The following is a 22,984-nucleotide window of genomic DNA, read 5'->3' on the forward strand; positions in this document are numbered from 1 at the left end:
TGAATGGGAAGCTTTAATTACCAGTTGAAAGGTGAATGGGAAGCTTCAATTACCAGTTGAGAAATAAAAACAGTAACTCTTTTTGAATTGTGCACCAAAACTGTTTAACTTCTTATGGCTTGGGGGCAGTATTTCGACATCTGGATGAGAAGTGTGCCCAAAGTAAAATGCCTGTTACTCAGGCCCAGAAGCTAGGATATGCATATAATTGGTAGATTTGGATAGAAAACACTCAAAAGTTTCCAAAACTGTTAAAATACTGTCTGTGAGTATAACAGAACTGATAGGACAGGCAAAAACCTCAGGAAAATCCATCCAGGAAGTGGGATTTATTTGATGTGGGTATTTTCAATTGAATGCCTATTGAGTATCTAATGGGTTAGGACCCAGATTGCAGTTCCTATGGCTTCCACTAGATGGCAACAGTCTTTAGACATTGTTTCAGGCCAAAACTGTTTACCACATGATTGCATTTAGAATTGTTGCGCAATGAACGCAGCAACCAGCTGGCTCTGTATGCTCTGCACGTGTGATGAACTCAGCAAAAAAGGAAACGTCCTCTCACTGTCAACTGCGTTTATTTTCAGCCAACTTAACGTGTGCAAATATTTGTATGAACATAAGATTCAACAACAGAAATAAACTGAAAAGTTCCACAGACATGTCACTGGGGCAGCAGGGTAGCCTAGTGGTTAGAGCGTTGGACTTGTAACTGAAAGGTTGTAAGATCAAATCCCCAAGTTGACAAGGTAAAAATCTGTCGTTCTGCCCCTGAACAAGGCAGTTAACCCACTGTTCTTAGGCCGTCATTGAAAATAAGAATTTGTTCTTAACTGACTTGAAGTTGTTAAATAAAAGGTTAAAAAAAATAAAAACATTTAATGGAAAAAAAAAAAAAACAGAAATGGAATAATGTGTCCCTGAACAAAGGGGGGGTGAAAAATCAAAAGTAACAGTCAGTATTTGGTGTGGCCACCAGCTGCATTAACCTGTTAGGGCTAGGGGGCAGTATTAACACGGCTGGATAAAAAACATACCCGATTTAATCTGGTTACCACTCCTACCCAGTAACTAGAATATGCATATACTTATTACATATGGATAGAAAACACCCTAAAGTTTCTAAAACTCTTTGAATGGTGTCTGTGAGTATAACAGAACTCAAATGGCAGGTCAAAACCTGAGAGATTCCTTTACAGGAAGTGGCCTGTCTGACCATTTCTTTAACTTCTTTTCCATCTCTATCATTTACTAAGGATCTCTGCTCTAACGTGACACTTCCCACGTCGTCCATAGGCGCTCAGAGCCCGGGAAAAAACAGAATGTCGTCATTCCAGCCCCAGGCTGAAACACATTATCGCCTTTCTCAAGTGGCCCATCAAGAGACACTGGCTTATGCGCGTGACCCCGACCGCCCCCGCCTTTGGGATTTTTTCCTCTGTTTGCCGAAAAGGAGATTCCCTGTCGGAATATTATCGCTTTTCTACGAGAAAAGTGTCGTAAAAATTGATTTTAAACAGCGGTTGACATGCTTCGGAGTACGGTAATGGAATACTTAGAATTTTATTGTCACGAATTGCGCCAAGCGCGTGACACTTCTTTACTATTTCGGATAGTGTCTGGAACGCACGAACAAAACACCGCTATTCGGATATAACGATGGATTATTTTGGACCAAACCAACATTTGTTATTGAAGTAGCAGTCCTGGCTGTGTATTCTGACGAAGACAACAAAAGGTAATGAAATTTTTATAATAATAAATATGATTATGGTGAGTGCTAAACTTGCCGGGTGTCTAAATAGCGAGCCCGTGATGCCTGGGCTATGTACTTAGAATATTGCAAAATGTGCTTTCACCAAAAAGCTATTTTAAAATCGGACATATCGAGTGCATAGAGGAGGTCTGTATCTATAATTCTTAAAATAATTGTTATGCTTTTTGTGAACGTTTATCGTGAGTAATTTAGTAAAATGTTAGCGAATTCCCCGGAAGTATGCTAGTTCTGAACGTCACATGCTAATGTAAAAAGCTGGTTTTTGATATAAATATGAACTTGATTGAACAAAACATGCATGTATTGTATAACATAATGTCCTAGGGTTGTCATCTGATGAAGATCATCAAAGGTGAGTGCTGCATTTAGCTGTCTTCTGGGTTTTGGTGACATTATATGCTGGCTTGAAAAATGGGTGTCTGATTATTTCTGGCTTGGTACTCTGCTGACATAATCTAATGTTTTGCTTTCGTTGTAAAGCCTTTTTGAAATCGGACAGTGTGGTTAGATTAACGAGAGTTGTCTTTAAATAGCTGTAAAATAGTCATATGTTTGAGAAATTGAAGTAATAGGATTTTTAAGGTTTTGAAAATCGCGCCACAGGCTGCAAGTGGCTGTTACGTAGGTGGGACGAATTCGTCCCGCCTAGCCCAGAGAGGTTAAGTACTGCAGTGCATCTCCTCCTCATGGACTGCACCAGATTTGCCATTTCTTGCTGTGAGATGTTACCCCACTCTTCCACCAAGGCACTGGCAAGTTCCCGGACATTTCTGGGGGCCCTAGCCCTCACCCTCCGATCCAACAGGTCCCAGACGTGCTCCATGGGATTGAGATCCGGGCTCTTCGCTGGCCATGGCAGAACACCAACATTCCTGTCTTGCAGGAAATCACGCACAGAACGAGCAGTATGGCTGGTGGCATTGTCATGCTGGAGGGTCATGTCAGGATGAGCCCGCAGGAAGGGTACCACATGAGGGAGGAGGATGTCTTCCTTGTAACGCACAGTGTTGAGATTGCCTGCAATGACAATGACCACAATGACCGTCACCCCTGGTGAAACAAAACCGCGACTCGTCAGTGAAGAGCACTTTTTGCCAGTCCTGTCTGGTCCAGCGACGGTGGGTTTGTGCCCATAGGCGACGTTATTGCCGGTGATGTCTGGTGAGGACCTGCCTTACAACAGGCCTACAAGCCCTCAGTCCAGCCTCTCGTAGACAGTCTGAGCACTGATGGAGGGATTGTGTGTTCCTGATGTAACTCGGGCAGTTGTTGTTGCCATCCTGTACCTGTCCCGCAGGTGTGATGTTCGGATGTACTGATCTTGTGCAGGTGTTGTTACACGTGGTCTGCCACTGCGAGGACGATCAGCTGTCTGTCCTGTCTCCCTGTAGCAATGTCTTAGGCATCTCACAGAACGGACATTGCAATTTATTGCCCTGGCCACATCTGCAGTCCTCATGCCTCCTTGCAGCCTGCCTAGGGCACGTTCACACAGATGAGCAGGAACCCTGGGCATCTTTCTTTTGGTGTTTTTCAGAGTCAGTAGAAAGGCCTCTTTAGTGTCCTAAGTTTTCATAACTGTGACCTTAGTTGCCTACCGTCTGTAAGCTGTTAGTGTCTTAACAACCGTTCCATGTTCATTAATTGTTTATGGTTCATTGAACGAGCAAACCCTTTACAATGAAGATCTGTGAAGTTATTTGGATTTTTACAATTTATCTTTGAAAGACAGGGTCCTGAAAAAGGGACATTACTTTTTTTCTGAGTTTAGTTGTATTACATTATGCAAATGAACCAATAGACTGAAATTTTACAGTCAATTGTATTTACATTGACTGGTATTTACATCAATGAATAAAAGCATTTTGCAATGGAATTCTCTCTTCTTCAGGTCAGTTTTAACAGCTTTTCATTATCGGCCAAAAGCCGGCAATTGCTGGCTAACAGAAACCCTGCTGTGGATTAGCAGCTGGTTAGACGACCCATTAGAGTACATGTTGACAAAATTGGTGTGGGGTTTTACATTTTGCCCTCGCATGCTGCAGAGGCCGAGGGTGAGCCAGACAATACTCGTCAGCATAGGAGACCCCACCACCTCATAAGCAATGTCCTCTCCAAGTAACTTAGACTGGTACAAGGCCCATCCGCCTTCTTATGGTAATGTGCTCCGATCAAATCCTAATTCATCTGCTAATCTTATTCAGCTTATTGTATAACCTCTAAACCCCTGGCCTTGGGACTCAATGAGCTTGTTTTTAACATAGACATATTCAGTGGTTTGAAAATGACTGATCTCTTTTTGTTTTTAATTCAGGTTCCATTTTTTCACATCTGTTTGTAGTATGTTTCATTCTCCTCACCTCTAAATGAGCTGCACCAGGCAGAGCCTCACGGTCATCTGAGAGAATGCTAAAATTAGGAAATCCTCCACACCCAATTCTAAATGAAAGGAAACAGATGGGTGGAGTGGAGGAAAAACTGAACTCCCAGGGAAAATGTTACCAAAAATACAGCTGCAAGCAGCAATGAACGGGGTTCACAGGATGTCACAAAGGACAAGGTCAGTTGGATAACAAAGCAAGCACTCCGTCATGTAGGAACAATGTTCAATTATGTGCAATCAGTGAAAGCATTACCATGTTTATCTCTCAATAACACTAGTGCTGTAGGTAGAGTTTCACAGTATACCAAAAAAGTGCCTACAACATTAATAACTTAAAATACTGAGAACATGTAACACAGTTCTGGGTCAATTCTATTTGGTATTAAGAGAATGGTCTCTTGGAGAACGGTCTCATTCCTTACATATCACAGGAACATTCATATGAAAATGCTAGTTAACCTGTTGGGGCTAGGGGGCAGTATTTGCACAGCCGGATAAAAAAACATATCCGATTTAAACTGGTTACTACTCTTGTCCAGAAATGAGAATATGCATATAATTAGTAGATTTGGATATAAAACACTCTAAAGTTTCTAAAACTGTTTGAATGGTGTCTGTGTATAACATAACTCATATGGCAGGCCAAAACCTGAGAAGATTCCATACAGGAAGTGCCCTGTCTGACAATTTGTTCTCCTTCTAGGGCATCTCTATCAAAAATACAGCATCTCTGCTGTAACGTGACATTTTCTAAGGCTTCCATTGGCTCTCAGAAGGCGCCGGAAAGTGGAATGACGTCTCTGCAGTCTCTGGGCGAAAAACAGCAGGAGTTTTTGTGAGTGGTCAGGCAGGGAACAATGACACTGGAGATGCGCGTCCACGAGATTACTCCATTTTTTTCTTTCAGTCTATGAATGAATATAACGTCGCCCAGTTGGAGTATTATCGCTATTTTACGAGAATATGGAATATTTTGAATTTTTTTGTCACAAAATGTGCCCGTGCGTCACCCTTCGGGTAGTGACCTCAACGCACGAACAAAACGGAGCTATTTCAATTTAACTATGGATTATTTCGAACCAAAACAACATTTGTTGTTGAAGTAGAAGTCCTGGGAGTGCATTCTGACGAAGAACAGCAAAGGTAATCCAATTTTTCTTATAGTAAATCTGAGTTTGGTGAGGGCCAAACTTGGTGGGTGTCAAATTAGCTAGCCGTGATGACCGGGCTATCTACTCAGAATATTGCAAAATGTGCTTTCGCCGAAAAGCTATTTTAAAATATGACACCGCGATTGCATAAAGGAGTTCTGTATCTATAATTCTTTAAATAATTGTTATGCTTTTTGTGAACGTTAATCGTGAGTAATTAAGTAAATTCACCGGAGGTTTGCGGTGGGTAAGCTAGTTCTGAACATCACATGCTAATGTAAAAAGCTGTTTTTTGATATAAATATGAACTTGATTGAACAAAACATGGATGTATTGTATAACATAATGTCCTAGAAGTGTCATCTGATGAAGATCAAAGGTTAGTGCTGCATTTAGCTGTGGTTTTGGTGACATATATGCATGCTTTGAAAATGGCTGTGTGATTATTTTTGGCAGGGTACTCTCCTGACATAATCTAATGTTTTGCTTTCGCTGTAAAGCCTTTTTGAAATCGGACAGTGTGGTTAGATTAACGAGAGTCTTGTCTTTAAAATGGTGTAAAATAGTCACATGTTTGAGAAATTGAAGTTATAGCATTTATGAGGTATTTGTATTTCGCGCCACGCGATTCCACTGGCTGTTGACTAGCTTGCGTCCCACCTTGCCCAGGGAGGTTAAATGACCTAATGAGACTCGGGAACGTTCTCTAAAGTTGTGGGAACATTTGTTGTTAGCTGGAATCATGGGTGCTTCCTGTTTGAGTTACTGTTTGTAAACAAGAAGCAGGAGTACAGAAGAGGTTGACCGATTAATCAGAATGGCCGATTAGAGCCGATTTCAAATTCTCATAACAAATCGGTAATCTGCCTTTTTGGACGCCGATTACGGCAATCCATGAGGAACTTGCGTGGCAGGCTGACCACCTGGTATGCGAGTGCAGCGTCAAAAGGACCTTGTGGCTGCAATGAGCCAAGGTAAATTGCTAGCTAGCATTAAACTTATCTTACAAAAAACAATCTTCACATAATCACTAGTTAACTACACATGGTTGATATTACTAGGTTAACTAGCTTGTCCTGCGTTGCATATAATCAATGCGATGCCTGTTAATGTATCATCGAATCACAGCCTACATCGCCAAACGGGTGATGATTTAACAGCGCAGTCGAAAAAAAAAAAAAAAAAAAAGCACATTAGTTGCACAAAATGTACCTAACCATAAACATCAATGCCTTTCTTAAAATGAATATATATTTTTTTTTAACCTGCATATTTAGTTAAAAGAAATTCATGTTAGCAGGCAATATTAACTAGGGAAATTGTGTCACTTCTCTTGCATTCATTGCACGCAGAGTCAGGGTATATGCTGCAGTTTGGACCGCCTGGCTCGTTGCGAACCAATTTGCCAGAATTGTACATAATTATGACATAACATTGAAGGTTGTGCAATGTAACCGCAATATTTAGACTTAGGGTTGCCATCCGTTCGACAAAACATGGAACGCTTCCGTATTTCACTGAAAGAATAAACGTTTTGTTTTCGAAATGTTCGTTTCCTGATTTGATCATATTAATGACCAAAGGCTCATATTTCTGCGTTTATTATAATTAAGTCTTTGATTTGATAGAGCAGTCTGACTGAGCGGTGGTAGGCGGCAGCAGGCTCATAAGCATTCATTCAAACTTTACTGCGTTTGCCAGCAGCTCTTAGCAATGCTTGACTCGCAGCGCTGTTTATGACTTCAAACCTATCAACTCCTGAGATTAGGCTGGCAATAGTAAAGTACCTATTAGAACATCCAATAGTCAAAAGGTATATGAAATGCAAATGGTAAAGAGAAATAGTTGACGCGTCATAATTCCTATAATAACTACAACCTAAAACTTCTTAACTGGGAATATTGAAGAACTGGGAGTATTGAACCACCAGCTTTCATACGTTCTGAGCAAGGAACTGAAACGTTAGCTTTCTTTACATGGCACATATTGCACTTTTACTTTCTTCTACAACACTGTGTTTTTGCGTTATTTAAACCAATTTGAACATGTTTCATTATTTATTTGAGACTAAATAGATTTTATTTATGTATTAAGTTAAAATAAAAGTGTTCATTGTTAATTCAGTATTGTTGTAATTGTCGTCATAAATATAAAAATATATATGTTAGAGGTCGACTGATTGTGATTTTTCAACGCCGATACCGATTATTGGAGGACCAAAAAAAGCCGATATCGATTAATTGGCCAATTAAAAATGTGATGATGCATTAATTGGCCGATTAATCGATAGGCTTTTTTTTTTTATCCTCAAATAATCGGTATCGGCGTTGAAAAATCACAATCGGTCAACCTCTAACCTGTACACAGCCCATCTGTAAATAGCACACCCAACTACCTCATCCCCATATTATTACTTATCCTCTTGCTCTTTTGCACCCCAGTATCTCTACTTGCACATCATCTGCACATCTATCACTCCAGTGTTAATGCTAAATTGTAATTATTTCGCCTCTATGGCCTATTTATTGCCTTACCTCCCTAATCTTCTACATTTGCACACACTGTACATAGATTTCTCTATTGTGTTATTGACTGTACGTTTGTTTATGTGTAACTCTGTGTTGTTGTATGTTGTCACACTGCTTTTCTTTATCTTGGCCAGGTCACAGTTGTAAATGAGAACTTGTTCTCAATTGGCCTACCTGGTTAAATAATGGTGAAAAAATAAAATAAAACATTTTTAAAAAAAGTATTGGCCAGGTGATGAGCGGTGCCTGGTTTCCTCCAGACGTGACGCTTGGCATTCAGGCCAAAGACTTCAATCTTGGTTTCATCAGACCAGAAAATCTTGTTTCTCATGGTCTAAGAGTCCTTTAGGTGCCTTTTGGCAAACTCCAAGCGGGCTGTCATGTGCCTTTTACTGAGGAGTGGCTTCCGTCTGGCCACTCTACCATAAAGGCCTGATTGGTGGAGTTCTGCAGAGATGGTTGTCCTTCTGGAAGGTTCTCCCATCTCCACAGAGGAACTCTAGAGCTCTGTCAGTGACATCAGATTCTTGGTCACCTCCCTGACCAAGGCCCTTCTCCCCCGATTACTTAGTTTGGCCGGGCGACCAGCTCTAGGAAGAGTCTTGGTGGTTCCAAACTTCTTCCATTTCAGAATGATGGAGGCCAATGTGTTCTTGGGGACCTTCAATGCTGCAGAAATGTTTTGGTACCCTTCCCCAGATCTGTGCCTTGACACAATCCTGTCTCGGAGCTCTACTGACAATTCCTTCGACCTCATGGTTTGATTTTTGCTCTAACATGCACTGTCAACTGTGGGACCTTATATAGACAGGTGTGTACCTTTCCAAATCATGTCCAATCAATTGAATTTACCACAGGTGGACTCCAATCAAGTTGTAGAAACATCTCAAGGATGATCAATGGAAAGAGGATGCACCTGAGCTCAATTTCTAGTCGCATAGTAAAGTTTCTGAATACCTATGTAAATAAGGTTTTTATTTTTAATAAATGTGCCACCATTTCTAGAAACCTTTTTTCGCTTTGTCATTATGGGGTATTATGTGTAGATTGTCGAGGGAAAATGCATTGTATATACAGTAGTCACGATAACAGAGTTTTAAGGGTCGGCATTTGACTATCAACTTTAATAAGTCCAGTTGGACGGGTAAACAATAGGTCAAGTTGGAGACTTGCATTTTTCAAAAACCTGAAACAGCTTTTCCCTGCAATCTAGAGCTATAATTATACCTAATTCTATGTAAAAAAAAATATATATATATTTTTTGTATCGGTTATCTAAACATACCTCTTTACCTGTTCAATTGTAATTGAAACGAATGATGCAGATTTTTTTTTAATGAACTTATGCCTTAAGAGTTCAGTACATAAAATAAAATAAACCACTTACCTTTGAAGATCTTCCTCAGAAAATATTCATACACCTTGACTTATTCCATATTTTACAGCCTGAATTCAAAATGGAATAATCATTCTCTCACCCATCTACACACAATAACAAAGCGAACACGTTTAGAAAATGTAGCAACACCCATGTGAAGGCTTATTGGTCAATAGCGGCCATGTTGTTTAGGTACTAATTTGGAAAATATTGAGTTGGGAGAATCTTTTCCATAAATGCCACATATCAAGTTTCGTGCAGACCGGTCATTCGGTAAAAGAGGAGTAGCATTTTAAGTGTTTATCACAAAATTCTGAATGGTGGAAAATCCATCACGGCAGACCTTACGGGTCCTCGAGGCAAATTTGTTCCTTGTGACGATTGTGACCCCATGTACCCGAATTTCATGACTCTAGGTCAAACGTGGTGAGGGGTGTGACCTATCAAAGTTAGCATTTTCAATCTATTATAGCGCCACCATGTGGGCAATTGGCATGAGATGGTGTGGTCCTTGGCCCTTTACCCTCCTGGGCCTTACCATCTTACAGGAATGTGCATGTTAATGTCCTTGCGAGAAGAACCGGTTTAATAATAACGAACGGAAACAAATACAATAGGGTTTTACCAGCTTCGCTGCTGAACACCCATTATTAATAATTAGCAATCAGAACAATAGACTGCAGTTCATTTAGGGAGATTAAATAGTTTGTCAAATTACTCGCCATTATTGCCCAGTTGTCCCAATTAGGAAAATACAACTTGCTAGGAGTGCGCTGAAAACAATGGCATAGGTCCAATTCCCTTGACACCAGTTCCCTGCAGAGGAGGAATTTTTGAGAATATTTGAGTAAACCCACACTTTCCAGGGTTCAGGCTTCAGCGACATGGCCTAGGCTACTGTGTGTGTGTATACTTGCAAGTGTAATACAATGCTTGCTGACAAGAGGAAAACAATGTTCTCTTGTTAACTGTGTGAGTGGTAGCCTGCTTCAGTATATTTTATCAACAATGCTAAAGAGCTATGTGAGGAATGTGGAGCCAACCATATTATTTCCAGGGAAAGGGAGCAAATAGGTCTATCTTTCTCTAAGACATAAACCTTAACTGGCGGGCGGTCTTCTCAATATGAATGCATGTTGAACTACTGTCTGTGATTCACTAGCTTTGGACCAATAACGTACAATGCTTTTTTTTTTTTTTTTTTTTTAAACTTAGCTATTAATGGAATAAATAAATCACACCCAATCATCATGATCAGTTTCGGATTGCTGGTGTAACCGATGTGAAATGGCTAGCTAGTTAGCGGTGGTGTAACCGATGTGAAATGGCTAGTTAGTTAGCGGTGGTGTAACCGATGTGAAATGGCTAGTTAGTTAGCGGTGGTGTAACCGATGTGAAATGGCTAGTTAGTTAGCGGTGGTGTAACCGATGTGAAATGGCTAGTTAGTTAGCGGTGGTGTAACCGATGTGAAATGGCTAGTTAGTTAGCGGTGGTGTAACCGATGTGAAATGGCTAGTTAGTTAGCGGTGGTGCGCGCTAATAGTGTTTCAATCAGTGACGTCACTCGCTCTGAGACTTGAAGTAGTTGTTCCCCTTGCGTTGCAAGGCCCGCGGCTTTTGTGGCGCGATGGGTAACGATGCTTCGTGGGGTGTCAGTTGTTGATGTGTGCAGAGGGTCCCTGGTTCGAGCCCAGGTTGGGGCGAAGAGAGGGACGGAACCTACACTGTTACACTGGTGTGGTAGAAACATTTGAAAACAACCCCAATATCAAGAGACATCACAGTGTCACAGTGTGCTCAATGTCCAATCTCAGGGATAGATAACCCCAGCCACGATGACTCAGAAGAGGATGTGGTTTTTTGATGAGAATGTTTTTTGAGCAGTGTTGTACCTTTTTACCTGCTTCGTCCAGATAAAAATATGATTTAAAAACTAGCTAAACCAAGCCATATTAAGCTACACAATCTACATTTTGGTTAACTCGACAACTTTCAATACAACACCGGGAACTTTCAATAGACCTGTGTCTACAGTGCCACTGTTCACATTTCATCCCTTTGACACATCTGGGCCCAGTCACTGTTGTTGACCAGTATTTGTCAACCTTTTTGTTATGTTAGCTGGACAGAAGATCAAATAGAAAGCAAGGTGTCTGTCAACTTCCTTATCAATTAAATATTACATTTTAGTAATTAGCCACATGACAACCTGCTGTTAGGAAAATTCATGATTGATGGATTGAGTGAGACAGAATCTCAGCCACAGGATAATTTAGAAGAGGGATCCTTAGAGAAGAACGCCTGTACAGTATTGATGTGTACAACTTGTCTATCCATGACAAGTGGGGTATCCTTCAACATCTCTGATTAATGTTTGTTTATTCCATGTGTAACTCTGTGTTGTTGTTTTTGTTGCACTGCTTTGCTTTATCTTGGCCTGGTCGCAGTTGTAAATGAGAACTTGTTCTCAACTACCCTGTCTGGTTAAATAAAGGTGAAATAAAATAAATACTGATAGCTAATTGTCTACCCTAGTAAGGCTAATTGTCTACATAGTTAAACAGCTGGCTATATGACTACTACTTGAGGATGATGACAGAGTTTAAAACGTATATGGTTTTAAACTCTTGATGACAGCGTTTTAAACTCGTTTTAAATGTAACTATGTTTGTTACCTTAACTAGGGTAGACAATTAGCTAACGTTAGTTATCAAGTATTTTAACAACCAGACAAGAAAACTACTCTAGTAGGCTAGTTTACATTGTGTAGCGACCCGCACAGACAGCTGTGTGTTATATATATATATATATAATAGATAGGTAACGCGTTGTCTACCATAACTTTCCCAGGTTTGGTAGATTTATTTTAACGCTAGCTAAATAAAGCCAAGCCAACGCAAACTAAGTACATTTCGTCTACAACCGTTCATCAAACCGAGATAATAATGTATTACGTACCCATGTCAAAAGGCTGTCGCACAGTTCAACTCGATCCACGGAATCCAAGGTACTCATCGTACTGTCGGTAACTAGTCCAATTAATCCCCTTCTTTATCTGAAAATGTCTAGCCGGATAATCGAGATAAATAAAAAAAATCAACAAGACCGACACGTCTGATCAACTGGATAACCAAAACGATGAATTATTATTTGTACAAATAAAAAAAAGAAGAAGAATAAGCTAGCTAATCGGTTTTTACCGACAGGACGGATACGATCCCACGCTGTTTTCACTTGCATTCATGCATACAACGTCGAAAGTAAATGTTATTTAATCATAAAGAGAACCGCTAAGACACACGTCTACCGGTCACCCCCCCCTCTGTCAAGCTTTTTCCAACCAGCTGGGATGTCGTCTCTAGTTACCACAGCCACTAAGTCCTCAACTCTGCCTAGCTCTACAATTTCTCTTCTAAAAAAAATTAAATAATCTGATTTAAACCTAACATTAACCACGTTGATAAGCCTAACCCTGAACGAAGATTTTAAAAAAAGCTCATTTTTGTTTTCGGACCCTTTTTTTTTTTTTAAACGTTATAAAACATTTATACTTTGTGGCTGTGTTATCTAGTGGAAAAGATACCACTCTGAAGGGAAACCTTGCGCCTGAAAAATCTTTATCAACGTTAGTTAATCCAGAATAACTCTAAAAAAAAAATGCAAGTAATCATAAGCATATGTGAAGAAGTACAAAAAAAAAATATTGAATGATTTATTCCATTAAAATGTGAATAAATAAATTGGTGTGAATTTAGAGCAGGCAGTGACGGGAACACCATTCAGAGGCTGGGAAATGACCTTTCTAAGAATGCGGAAGTGGAGCAGTCAATTCCAATGGATCTTTATTATTGTACTTCAGTGCAATGGACAGGTAACCGTAATGTTCAGCATATTGCTAACATTTTGTCTAACCCTAACCTTATGACCAAAAAAATGATTGTTGTTGTTGTTTTCAAATGTTGACTTTGTGACTGTGCTTTCTAGTGGAAGCCCAATGGATAGGGTGATACTTTTAGCTTGTAAACATTAATGTACCTGATCTTATTTAGCACCTTTTTGTTCTTATTATCTACATTGGCTATAGTTTAGCAATACGACAGATATAGCCTAAGTCATATTTAGATATAAACTCTTGGCTCTGCGTTATGTAGCTAGCTAACGGTAACGTTTTTGTTTCTTACATATTTTATTTTTTATTTCACCTTTTATTTATCCAGGTAGGCCAGTTGAGAACAAATTCTCATTTACAACTGCGACCTGGCCAAGAATAAAGCAAAGCAGTTCGACAACATACAACAACAACACAGAGTTACACATGGAATAAAACAAAACATACAGTCAATAATACAGTAGAAACGTTGCCTCACTATAGCTAGCTGGATATGGGGAGCTTGGGCTGGATGAGCTAAGTGACTCATATTTACTCTCTCTCTCTCTCTCTCTCTGTTCTAAACCAGTTCTATAGGATATGATTAAGTGGGATGGATGAAAACAATGAATGTGGCGAGGTGGACTATTTGCTGCAAGATGAAGACTCACTCATAGAGGGAGTCAGCAACCCAGTCCTGTTTGTTGTCGTTCTCAGTGTCACTTTCCTGTGTGGACTAGTAACTCTGCTCTGCAGGTCTAGTAATTATTGACATTCTTACGGGAATAAATTGTATTGTGATGTTTTTTTTGTAACCAGTTATTAACTTTAACAACAAAAAAAATGTATTACCTTCTTAAATCAAACATGTATTTTGTTTTCAACTTATATGCCAATGAATGTTGTAGTTGGCGTGTTTCTAATATCTGAACCTAAAGGTGTTTTTTTTATTTTTTATTTCTACACATCTCTACCTGCAGAAATGAGCAGTATAACATCCACCCAGAGAACCAGGAACATGTCCGTGTCGTCCGGCAACAGCTACAGTCCGAATCTCAGGTGTCTACCGCTGTAACTGTCCCTTCGCAGTTCCTTTGTACTTTCTGGGTCATGTTCATTAGGCACCAAATGGAAGACAATGCACTGATACAAAGAGGGACTATCTGGACTAGTTTAATCCATTTCAAAACCTTTTTCCTATTGTGTGCCCTAATGAACAGGACCCTGGTATTGTATCTCATTAGTTTCTCCTCCATGAAAGTATCATACCACATCACTCGCTCTGTCCGTCCCTCAGGAAGGTGAACCAGCCGAACCCAGGCAACAGTTTTATACAGACATGTCCTGTCCAGTGTGTCTACAGCAGGCCGTGTTGCCTGTGGAAACTAACTGCGGTCACCTCTTCTGTGGTAAGTGTGGCTGTCGCACTAGACTGATAGAAACAAGGAATCAGAACCAGGCCATAGCAGAGTATGTGAGTGGAGCGAGGAGTTGGACGCTGCCCAATTTCACTGGAGCGAGTTTCCTAAAGGCTGGACCATCAGACTCTTCGCCCGCTACAATTTTACTCCTGTAGCGCTCAATTCACGACTTTTTTACTTTACTGACGTTATTGTCCCCATGGGGACATTTTGTTGCAGTGTCATGTATACGTTTAAAGTGGCGTTTAAATAACAAAACAAATTGACAATACAACTTTCATAACAGTTACATACCAATAAAAAGAGACTAGACTGCTGGCCTTACTGGGTGGATAGGAACATTAGCCTGCTGGCCTTACTGGATGGATAGGAACATTAGACTGCTGGTCTTACTGGGTCTATAGAAACATTAGCCTGCTGGCCTTACTGGGTGGATAGGAACATTAGCCTGTTAGCCTTACTGGGTGGATAGGAACATTAGCCTGTTAGCCTTACTGGGTGGATAGGAACATTAGCCTGCTGGCCTTACTGGGTCAATAGGAACATTAGCCTGCTGGCCTTACTGGGTCTATAGGAACATTAGCCTGCTGGCTCACTGGGTGGATAGGAACATTAGCCTGTTAGCCTTACTGGGTGGATAGGAACATTAGCCTGCTGGCCTTACTGAGTGGATAGGAACATTAGCCTGTTAGCCTTACTGGGTGGATAGGAACATTAGCCTGTTAGCCTTACTGGGTGGATAGGAACATTAGCCTGCTAGCCTTACTGGGTGGATAGGAACATTAGCCTGCTGGCCTTACTGGGTGGATAGGAACATTAGCCTGTTAGCCTTACTGGGTGGATAGGAACATTAGCCTGTTAGCCTTACTGGGTCTATAGGAACATTAGCCTGATGGCCTTACTGAGTGGATAGGAACATTAGCCTGCTGGCCTTACTGGGTGGATAGGAACATTAGCCTGTTAGCCTTACTGGGTCAATAGGAACATTAGCCTGCTGGCCTTACTGGGTGGATAGGAACATTAGCCTGTTAGCCTTACTGGGTGGATAGGAACATTAGCCTGTTAGCCTTACTGGGTCTATAGGAACATTAGCCTGATGGCCTTACTGAGTGGATAGGAACATTAGCCTGATGGCCTTACTGGGTGGATAGGAACATTAGCCTGCTGGCCTTACTGGGTGGATAGGAACATTAGCCTGCTGGCCTTACTGGGTGGATAGGAACATTAGCCTGCTGGCCTTACTGGGTGGATAGGAACATTAGCCTGCTGGCCTTACTGGATGGATAGGAACATTAGCCTGCTGGCCTTACTGAGTGGATAGGAACATTAGCCTGCTAGCCTTACTGGGTGGATAGGAACATTAGCCTGCTGGCCTTACTGGGTGGATAGGAACATTAGCCTGCTGGCCTTACTGGATGGATAGGAACATTAGCCTGCTGGCCTTACTGAGTGGATAGGAACATTAGCCTGTTAGCCTTACTGGGTCTATAGGAACATTAGCCTGCTGGCCTTACTGGTTGGATAGGAATATTAGCCTGCTAGCCTTACTGGGTCAATAGGAACATTAGCCTGCTAGCCTTACTGGGTCAATAGGAACATTAGCCTGCTAGCCTTACTGGGTGGATAGGAACATTAGCCTGCTGGCCTTACTGGGTGGATAGGAACATTAGCCCGAGCTATTTAGGAGGGATATCACACCTGGCACAAATGATTGTCTAGTTGTGTTTTTCCTACTGAGGGTTGCCCTATACCTGCGCCCAGAGGGGAGGAGTTCAAAGTCCGGGTACAGGGGGTGGCTTGGGTCTAAAATGATTTTGTGAGCCTTGTGGAGGTTCCAAACCTTAAAGATCTCATCCAGGCCTGTCTGTTTGACTCCAAGTACCTTGCTTGCTGTGGTGATAATCCTTCTCAGCATATTTCTCTGGCTGACAGTGGAATTGCCAAACCAACAAACAATACAAAAAGTTCAGGGCATGCCGGCCCAGCATGCATTTGTAGTCTACTTGTGTGCTGCTATAGCTCCTTGCTTTAGCTACTGTCATCTAGTATGCTAAATATTTTCATAAAGAAACTGATGAAACACAGGTAAAAAAAATCAAGGTGAGTTACAATGTTCCCTTTTTTTTCGGCACTGAGTAAATATCAGGTCTGCTGAGCACGAACTTGAACGTTGTTCAAATTCTGTGCAACTTGCAGCGCGTGCGTTTACTGTGAACATTGAGGCTGTACCTGCTTTAAGTTACAGTTTTAACAATGGACATGTAGACTACTGTGTCTATTTGATCATAATGTAGGCTTACCAGAGTGGCCTACCATCAAAAACAATGGATAAATGCATCCCATAACATTTTAACATGGAAATCATCCTACAGTAGCAGCCAATGTGTGGTCTTCAATGTAGCCCTATAGTCCATGAGAATTTTGAAGAAAAGAAATAATACATGCAGGGCTTGACATTAACCTGTTGATCCACTTGTCCTTCAGACAAGGTGGTGACTGAAAATGTTTTCTATTTTGATGCAAGAAACCACGACAAAATAAAATGCATTATTATACCATTAGTACAGAGAATCAGACAAATGATGCAACCCTCTGCCTTTTGGCTACTTAGCTTATTCAAGCCTGTCTCAAAATACAACACTGCCCCTTTAAGACAAAAAAAAAGCTCTTTACCTGACTAGCTTTTTAAAAATGTCTGGAAATGTATATGTGTGGTGCTCTTGTCGGAAGCAATCACTCCCCTATATCTGACTACAAATGATCTATCCATTGGATCACCAGCTCAAGCTGAACCTCGGCAAGACGGAGCTGCTCTTCCTCCCGGGGAAGGACTGCCCGTTCCATGATCTCGCCATCACGGTTGACAACTCCCTTGTGTCCTCCTCCCAGAGTGCTAAGAACCTTGGCGTGATCCTGGACAACACCCTATCGTTCTCCACTAACATCAAGGCGGTGACCCGATCCTGTAGGTTCATGCTCTACAACATTCGCAGAGTACGACCCTGCCTCACACAGGAAGCGGCGCAGGTCCTAATCCAGGCACTTGTCATCTCCCGTCTGGATTACTGCAACTCGCTGTTGGCTGGGCTCCCTGCCTGTGCCATTAAACCCCTACAACTCATCCAGAACGCCGCAGCCCGTCTGGTGTTCAACCTTCCCAAGTTCTCTCACGTCACCCCGCTCCTCCGCTCTCTCCACTGGCTTCCAGTTGAAGCTCGCATCCGCTACAAGACCATGGTGATTGCCTACGGAGCTGTGAAGGGAACGGCACCTCCATACCTTCAGGCTCTGATCAGGCCCTACACCCAAACAAGGGCACTGCGTTCATCCACCTCTGGCCTGCTGGCCCCCCTACCTCTGAGGAAGCACAGTTCCCGCTCAGCCCAGTCAAAACTGTTCGCTGCTCTGGCACCCCAATGGTGGAACAAGCTCCCTCACGACGCCAGGACAGCGGAGTCAATCACCACCTTCCGGAGACACCTGAAACCCCACCTCTTTAAGGAATACCTAGGATAGGATAAAGTAATCCTTCTAACCCCCCCCCCCCCCCCCCCCCCTTAAAAGATTTAGATGCACTATTGTAAAGTGGTTGTTCCACTGGATATCATAAGGTGAATGCACCATTTTGTAAGTCGCTCTGTATAAGAGCGTCTGCTAAATGACTTAAATGTAATGTAAATGTATCTATAACTGGGGTAATAACTCATTAAATAGCAAAGGATATGAAAAAATGTGCACACGTGGCTACATGCAGCTCTCGCTTTGATCTCAAAACAAGCGCATCTACTCACGACCGCTCATGCTGTAAACACAGTCCAGTTCAAAGTAAATGGCACAGATCCATATATGGCAATGGTCAATTTGAATATAGGCCTACTGCAGCTCTGATTGGTTATGGCGCACCAGTCTGTGTAGAGTACAGCTGAGTAGTGCGTGTCAATGCAATAGAATCCTACTCCAATGGGTTCTGCCTACAACACAATCTCTTGCAAAGTTCGTTTTTGTTTCGGGATGTTGTATTGAAAGTGGCTAATATTGTGTTGATTCGATCACATTTGCCACAGTAAACGGAAACGTTGATAGTGTTAACAAAGAAACTCTAGAACAGTGGAAACGCTAGAACAGTGGTGACCAACCTCTTGAGTCAAAATGCAAGAGGAGATCTACCGTTCAGAATTGTTTTCTTTTTTACATGACTTAAAAAATGTAAGCCTATGCAACATTAACCAATTAAAAACAGTACTGTAGCAATGAAGTTTGTGCAGTAAGCTATAGGCCCAACACATTATCACCGCATATTGGCTTTGCTTGAATTGCCCTGCCAATGCATGGTTGTTTGGACAATTTTTTATTTTTTTTTTAAATACAATTTTTGAGGTAGGCTATATGATTACACCGGTAAAAGATCTGTTGTATTACTTGTGAAGCACAGCTGAGTGAGCATACATTTTAAAGTATTTGCTTTTTATACTGAACAAAAATAGAAATGCAACATGCAACAATTTCAAAGATTTTACTGAGTTACAGTTCATATAAGGAAATCAGTCAATTGAAAAAAATGCGTTAGACCCTAATCTATGGATTTCACATGACTGGGCATGCGCGCAGCCGTGGATGGGCCTTGGAGGGCATAGGCCCACCCACTGGGGAGCCAGGCCCAGCCAATTAGAATGACTTTCTCCCCACAAAAGGGCTTTATTACAAACAGAAATATTCCTTACCTGTGGCCAATGACCTTGAGCCTTCTTGGACTGGCACTTCTGATGTAAATCTATGGAAGCACCCACAGGGGCTTGAACTGCCTAGCTCTCCCTGAAGATTCTGTGGTGACCTGGTATCCCCATGAGTGACACTGAGCCAATCACGGCGCAACTAGAGAAAATGACCAACGCCTCCGCTCTGTGCTTTCGCTGGCTGCCCCTCGTCCACCACAGGAAGCACTGAGCTTAGGCTGAAACAACTGCATTTTGGAGCGGCTTTATTAACTAAAGGAATTTGTTTAAAAAAATATATATTTTACATTGTTTGCAAACTGATATGTAACACGAATTAATGTCAAAATAACATGCAAAATAGGCCAATTAAAATGTAGATAAAAAAAAAAAAAAAAAAAAAATATATATATATATATATTATGAGCGTTTCTCACAGTAACCTTTTCCTGTTGTTAATTAAAATAGTTTTTATTCAAATAATTTGGTTTCAATAATTTGATTTCAAACCAAATGGTAGGTTCATGTAGTCACAAAAATCGATGGGTGTTGGTTAAGTTATGATTATATACATATTTTTTTTGTTCATGATTGGCCCAGCGGTCTAAGGCACTGCATCTCAGTGCTAGAGGCGTCACTACAGACCCTGGTTCAATCCCGGGCTGTATCACAACCGGCCATGATCGGGAGTCCCATAGGGCGGCGCATAATTGACCCAGCGTCGTCCGGGTTAGGGGAGGGTTTGGCCGGGGTAGGCCGTCATTGTAAATAAGAATTTGTTCTTAACTGACTTGCCTGGTTAAATAAATAAAAATAGCTTCTCTTTTTTTTTTTCTTCCCCGGAGCGGTGGGAAAGGACGTGGACCGCCGGAGCAGTGTGCAAGCAGAGCGCCATGAGCAAGGGGTTTCCGACCACTCAACTCTGCTCACATACTCTAGGCCAGGCCTCCTTAACCCTGTTCCTGTAGAGATACCATCCTGGAGGTTTTAACTCTAACCCTGTTCCTGGAGAGATACCCCTCCTGGAGGTTTTAACTCCAACCCTGTTCCTGGAGAGATACCCTCCTGTAGGTTTTAACTCCAACCCTGTTCCTGTAGAGATACCCCTCCTGGAGGTTTTAACTCCAACCCTGTTCCTGGAGAGATACCCATCCTGGAGGTTTTAACTCCAACCCTGTTCCTGGAGAGATACCCCTCCTGGAGGTTTTAACTCCAACCCTGTTCCTGGAGAGATACCCATCCTGGAGGTTTTAACTCCAACCCTGTTCCTGGAGAGGAGGGTAGCTCTCCAGGAACAGGGTTGGAGTTAAAACCTACAGGATGGTATCTCTCCAGGAACAGGGTTGGACAGCCCTGTTCTAGGCCATAGGAACAAGGAATTAGAATCATGCCAACTATTGAATGATTAATCTATTGGCTAGATCCATCTGGATTTGATCAATTTTTCCTGTATTATTTTTGAAGGTTCTTGTATAATTGCGTATTGGAGATATGGGACGTGGCTCGGTGCAATCAGTTGTCCCATCTGCAGACAAACGGTGAGACTAAATGCTGCTTCCAACTTTCCCTACTTTCAACACATGTATTATTATACACACGTAGAAATACAATTTACCCATTTACATTTAAGTCATTTAGCAGACGCTCTTATCCAGAGCGACTTACCCCCTTTACTATTCTTTTGTGTTTCTCTTTTGGATGCTGACAATGAAAAATGACATTTCCAACAGATCCCTCTCCTATGTGACCCTATTGACCCCGTTTCTCTCCTATGTGACCCTATTGACCCCGTTTCTCTCCTATGTGACCCTATTGACCCCGTTTCTCTCCTATGTGACCCTATTGACCCCGTTTCTCTCCTATGTGACCCTATTGACCCCGTTTCTCTCCTATGTGACCCTATTGACCCCGTTTCTCTCCTAGGTGACCCTATTGACCCCATTTCTCTCCTAGGTGACCCTATTGACCCCGTTTCTCTCCTAGGTGACCCTATTGACCCCGTTTCTCTCCTAGGTGACCCTATTGACCCCGTTTCTCTCCTAGGTGACCCTATTGACCCCGTTTCTCTCCTAGGTGACCCTATTGACCCCATTTCTCTCCTAGGTGACCCTATTGACCCCGTTTCTCTCCTAGGTGACCCTATTGACCCTGTTTCTCTCCTAGGTGACCCTATTGACCCCGTTTCTCTCCTATGTGACCCTATTGACCCCGTTTCTCTCCTAGGTGACCCTATTGACCCCGTTTCTCTCCTAGGTGACCCTATTGACCCCGTTTCTCTCCTAGGTGACCCTATTGACCCCATTTCTCTCCTAGGTGACCCTATTGACCCTGTTTCTCTCCTAGGTGACCCTATTGACCCCGTTTCTCTCCTAGGTGACCCTATTGACCCCATTTCTCTCCTAGGTGACCCTATTGACCCCATTTCTCTCCTAGGTGACCCTATTGACCCCGTTTCTCTCCTAGGTGACCCTATTGACCCTGTTTCTCTCCTAGGTGACCCTATTGACCCCGTTTCTCTCCTAGGTGACCCTATTGACCCCATTTCTCTCCTATGTGAACAGGTGACCCTGCTGTTCCCACTCTTCCACGAGCAAGTCTCCCCTCAGCAGGTACAGGATGGAACGGTTGAACCTCTCTTCATCCTCCGGGATCTCAGCGACTACAACCGCAGGTTCTCAGGACAACCCAGATCTGTGAGTTTTAATTTGCCACGTCAGTATTTCTCTCATGCACTTAGAGAGAGAGAGAGATTGCAACTTAATTCCTTTACATTTATTTCATTAAATTGAAATCATAGTTACTCACTCCCCATTCTGTGCTGTAATGTCATATTTAAACACTACTAAGGTTACGGTAGCCTGGCCCCAGATATGTTTTACCATCTCATTAAACTGTATTATGTGCCAATGATCATAGGAGTTGGCAAAACGACACATAAACAGATCTGAGACCAGGCTAATGTTACTGCTTAAACACAGACTTTTTAACTCCACTGCTCCTCCCCGTCTCAGCTGATGGACCGGCTGCGTGACGTCCCCACGTTGCTGCGCCACCTCTTCAGGGAGATGTTCTCCGTAGGGGGCCTGTTCTGGATGTTCCGGATCCGTATCCTGCTGTGTCTGATCGGGGCTCTGACCTACCTGATCTCCCCTCTGGACCTCATCCCTGAGGCTCTGTTTGGCCTGCTAGGCTTCCTGGACGACTTCTTCATCATCCTGCTTCTGTTCATCTATATCTCTATCATGTATAGAGAGGTGGTGACCCAGAGACTGGCAGGGTGATGAAGAGAGGTGGTGACCCAGAGACTGGCAGGGTGATGAAGAGAGGTGGTGACCCAGACACTGGCAGGGTGATGAAGAGAGGTGGTGACCCAGACACTGGCAGGGTGATGAAGAGAGGTGGTGACCCAGACACTGGCAGGGTGATGAAGAGAGGTGGTTACCCAGAGACTGGCAGGGTGATGAAGAGAGGTGGTGACCCAGAGACTGGCAGGGTGATGAAGAGAGGTGGTGACCCAGACACTGGCAGGGTGATGAAGAGAGGTGGTGACCCAGACACTGGCAGGGTGATGAAGAGAGGTGGTGACCCAGACACTGGCAGGGTGATGAAGAGAGGTGGTGACCCAGACACTGGCAGGGTGATGAAGAGAGGTGGTTACCCAGAGACTGGCAGGGTGATGAAGAGAGGTGGTGACCCAGACACTGGCAGGGTGATGAAGAGAGGTGGTGACCCAGACACTGGCAGGGTGATGAAGAGAGGTGGTTA

At 42.5% G+C, this 22,984-nt stretch overlaps 2 protein-coding genes across 3 annotated transcripts in view; one reads left to right on the top strand and one right to left on the bottom strand.

Annotated features, from left to right (window-relative positions):
* Window positions 1–12,565, bottom strand: part of hook3 (hook microtubule-tethering protein 3) — a 67,703-nt gene extending 55,138 nt beyond the window's left edge. The window contains exon 1 of the mRNA XM_082960598.1: window positions 12,177–12,565. Coding sequence (XP_082816724.1) covers window positions 12,177–12,233 — 57 coding nt within the window. The 5' untranslated portion in view covers window positions 12,234–12,565. The remainder of the gene's footprint in view (window positions 1–12,176) is intronic.
* A 441-nt stretch (window positions 12,566–13,006) lies between these two features.
* rnf170 (ring finger protein 170) lies at window positions 13,007–22,634 on the top strand. Of its 2 annotated transcripts, none has more exons than XM_014139004.3 (7): window positions 13,007–13,089; window positions 13,676–13,842; window positions 14,067–14,145; window positions 14,384–14,495; window positions 20,684–20,757; window positions 21,781–21,912; window positions 22,231–22,634. In XM_014139004.3, the coding sequence occupies exons 2-7, from the start codon at window positions 13,700–13,702 to the stop codon at window positions 22,498–22,500; spliced, it is 810 nt and encodes a 269-aa protein (XP_013994479.1). In that variant the 5' UTR covers window positions 13,007–13,089; window positions 13,676–13,699; the 3' UTR covers window positions 22,501–22,634. The 2 variants fall into 2 exon arrangements, with proteins under 2 accessions (XP_013994479.1, XP_082816725.1); XM_082960599.1 differs by having other exon boundaries at window positions 13,676–13,836; window positions 14,061–14,145.
* The last annotated feature ends 350 nt before the right edge of the window (window positions 22,635–22,984 follow it).

This window comes from Salmo salar, chromosome 13 (assembly GCF_965601325.2).
Source record: "Salmo salar chromosome 13, fSalSal1, whole genome shotgun sequence".
NCBI classification, from domain to species: domain Eukaryota; kingdom Metazoa; phylum Chordata; class Actinopteri; order Salmoniformes; family Salmonidae; genus Salmo; species Salmo salar.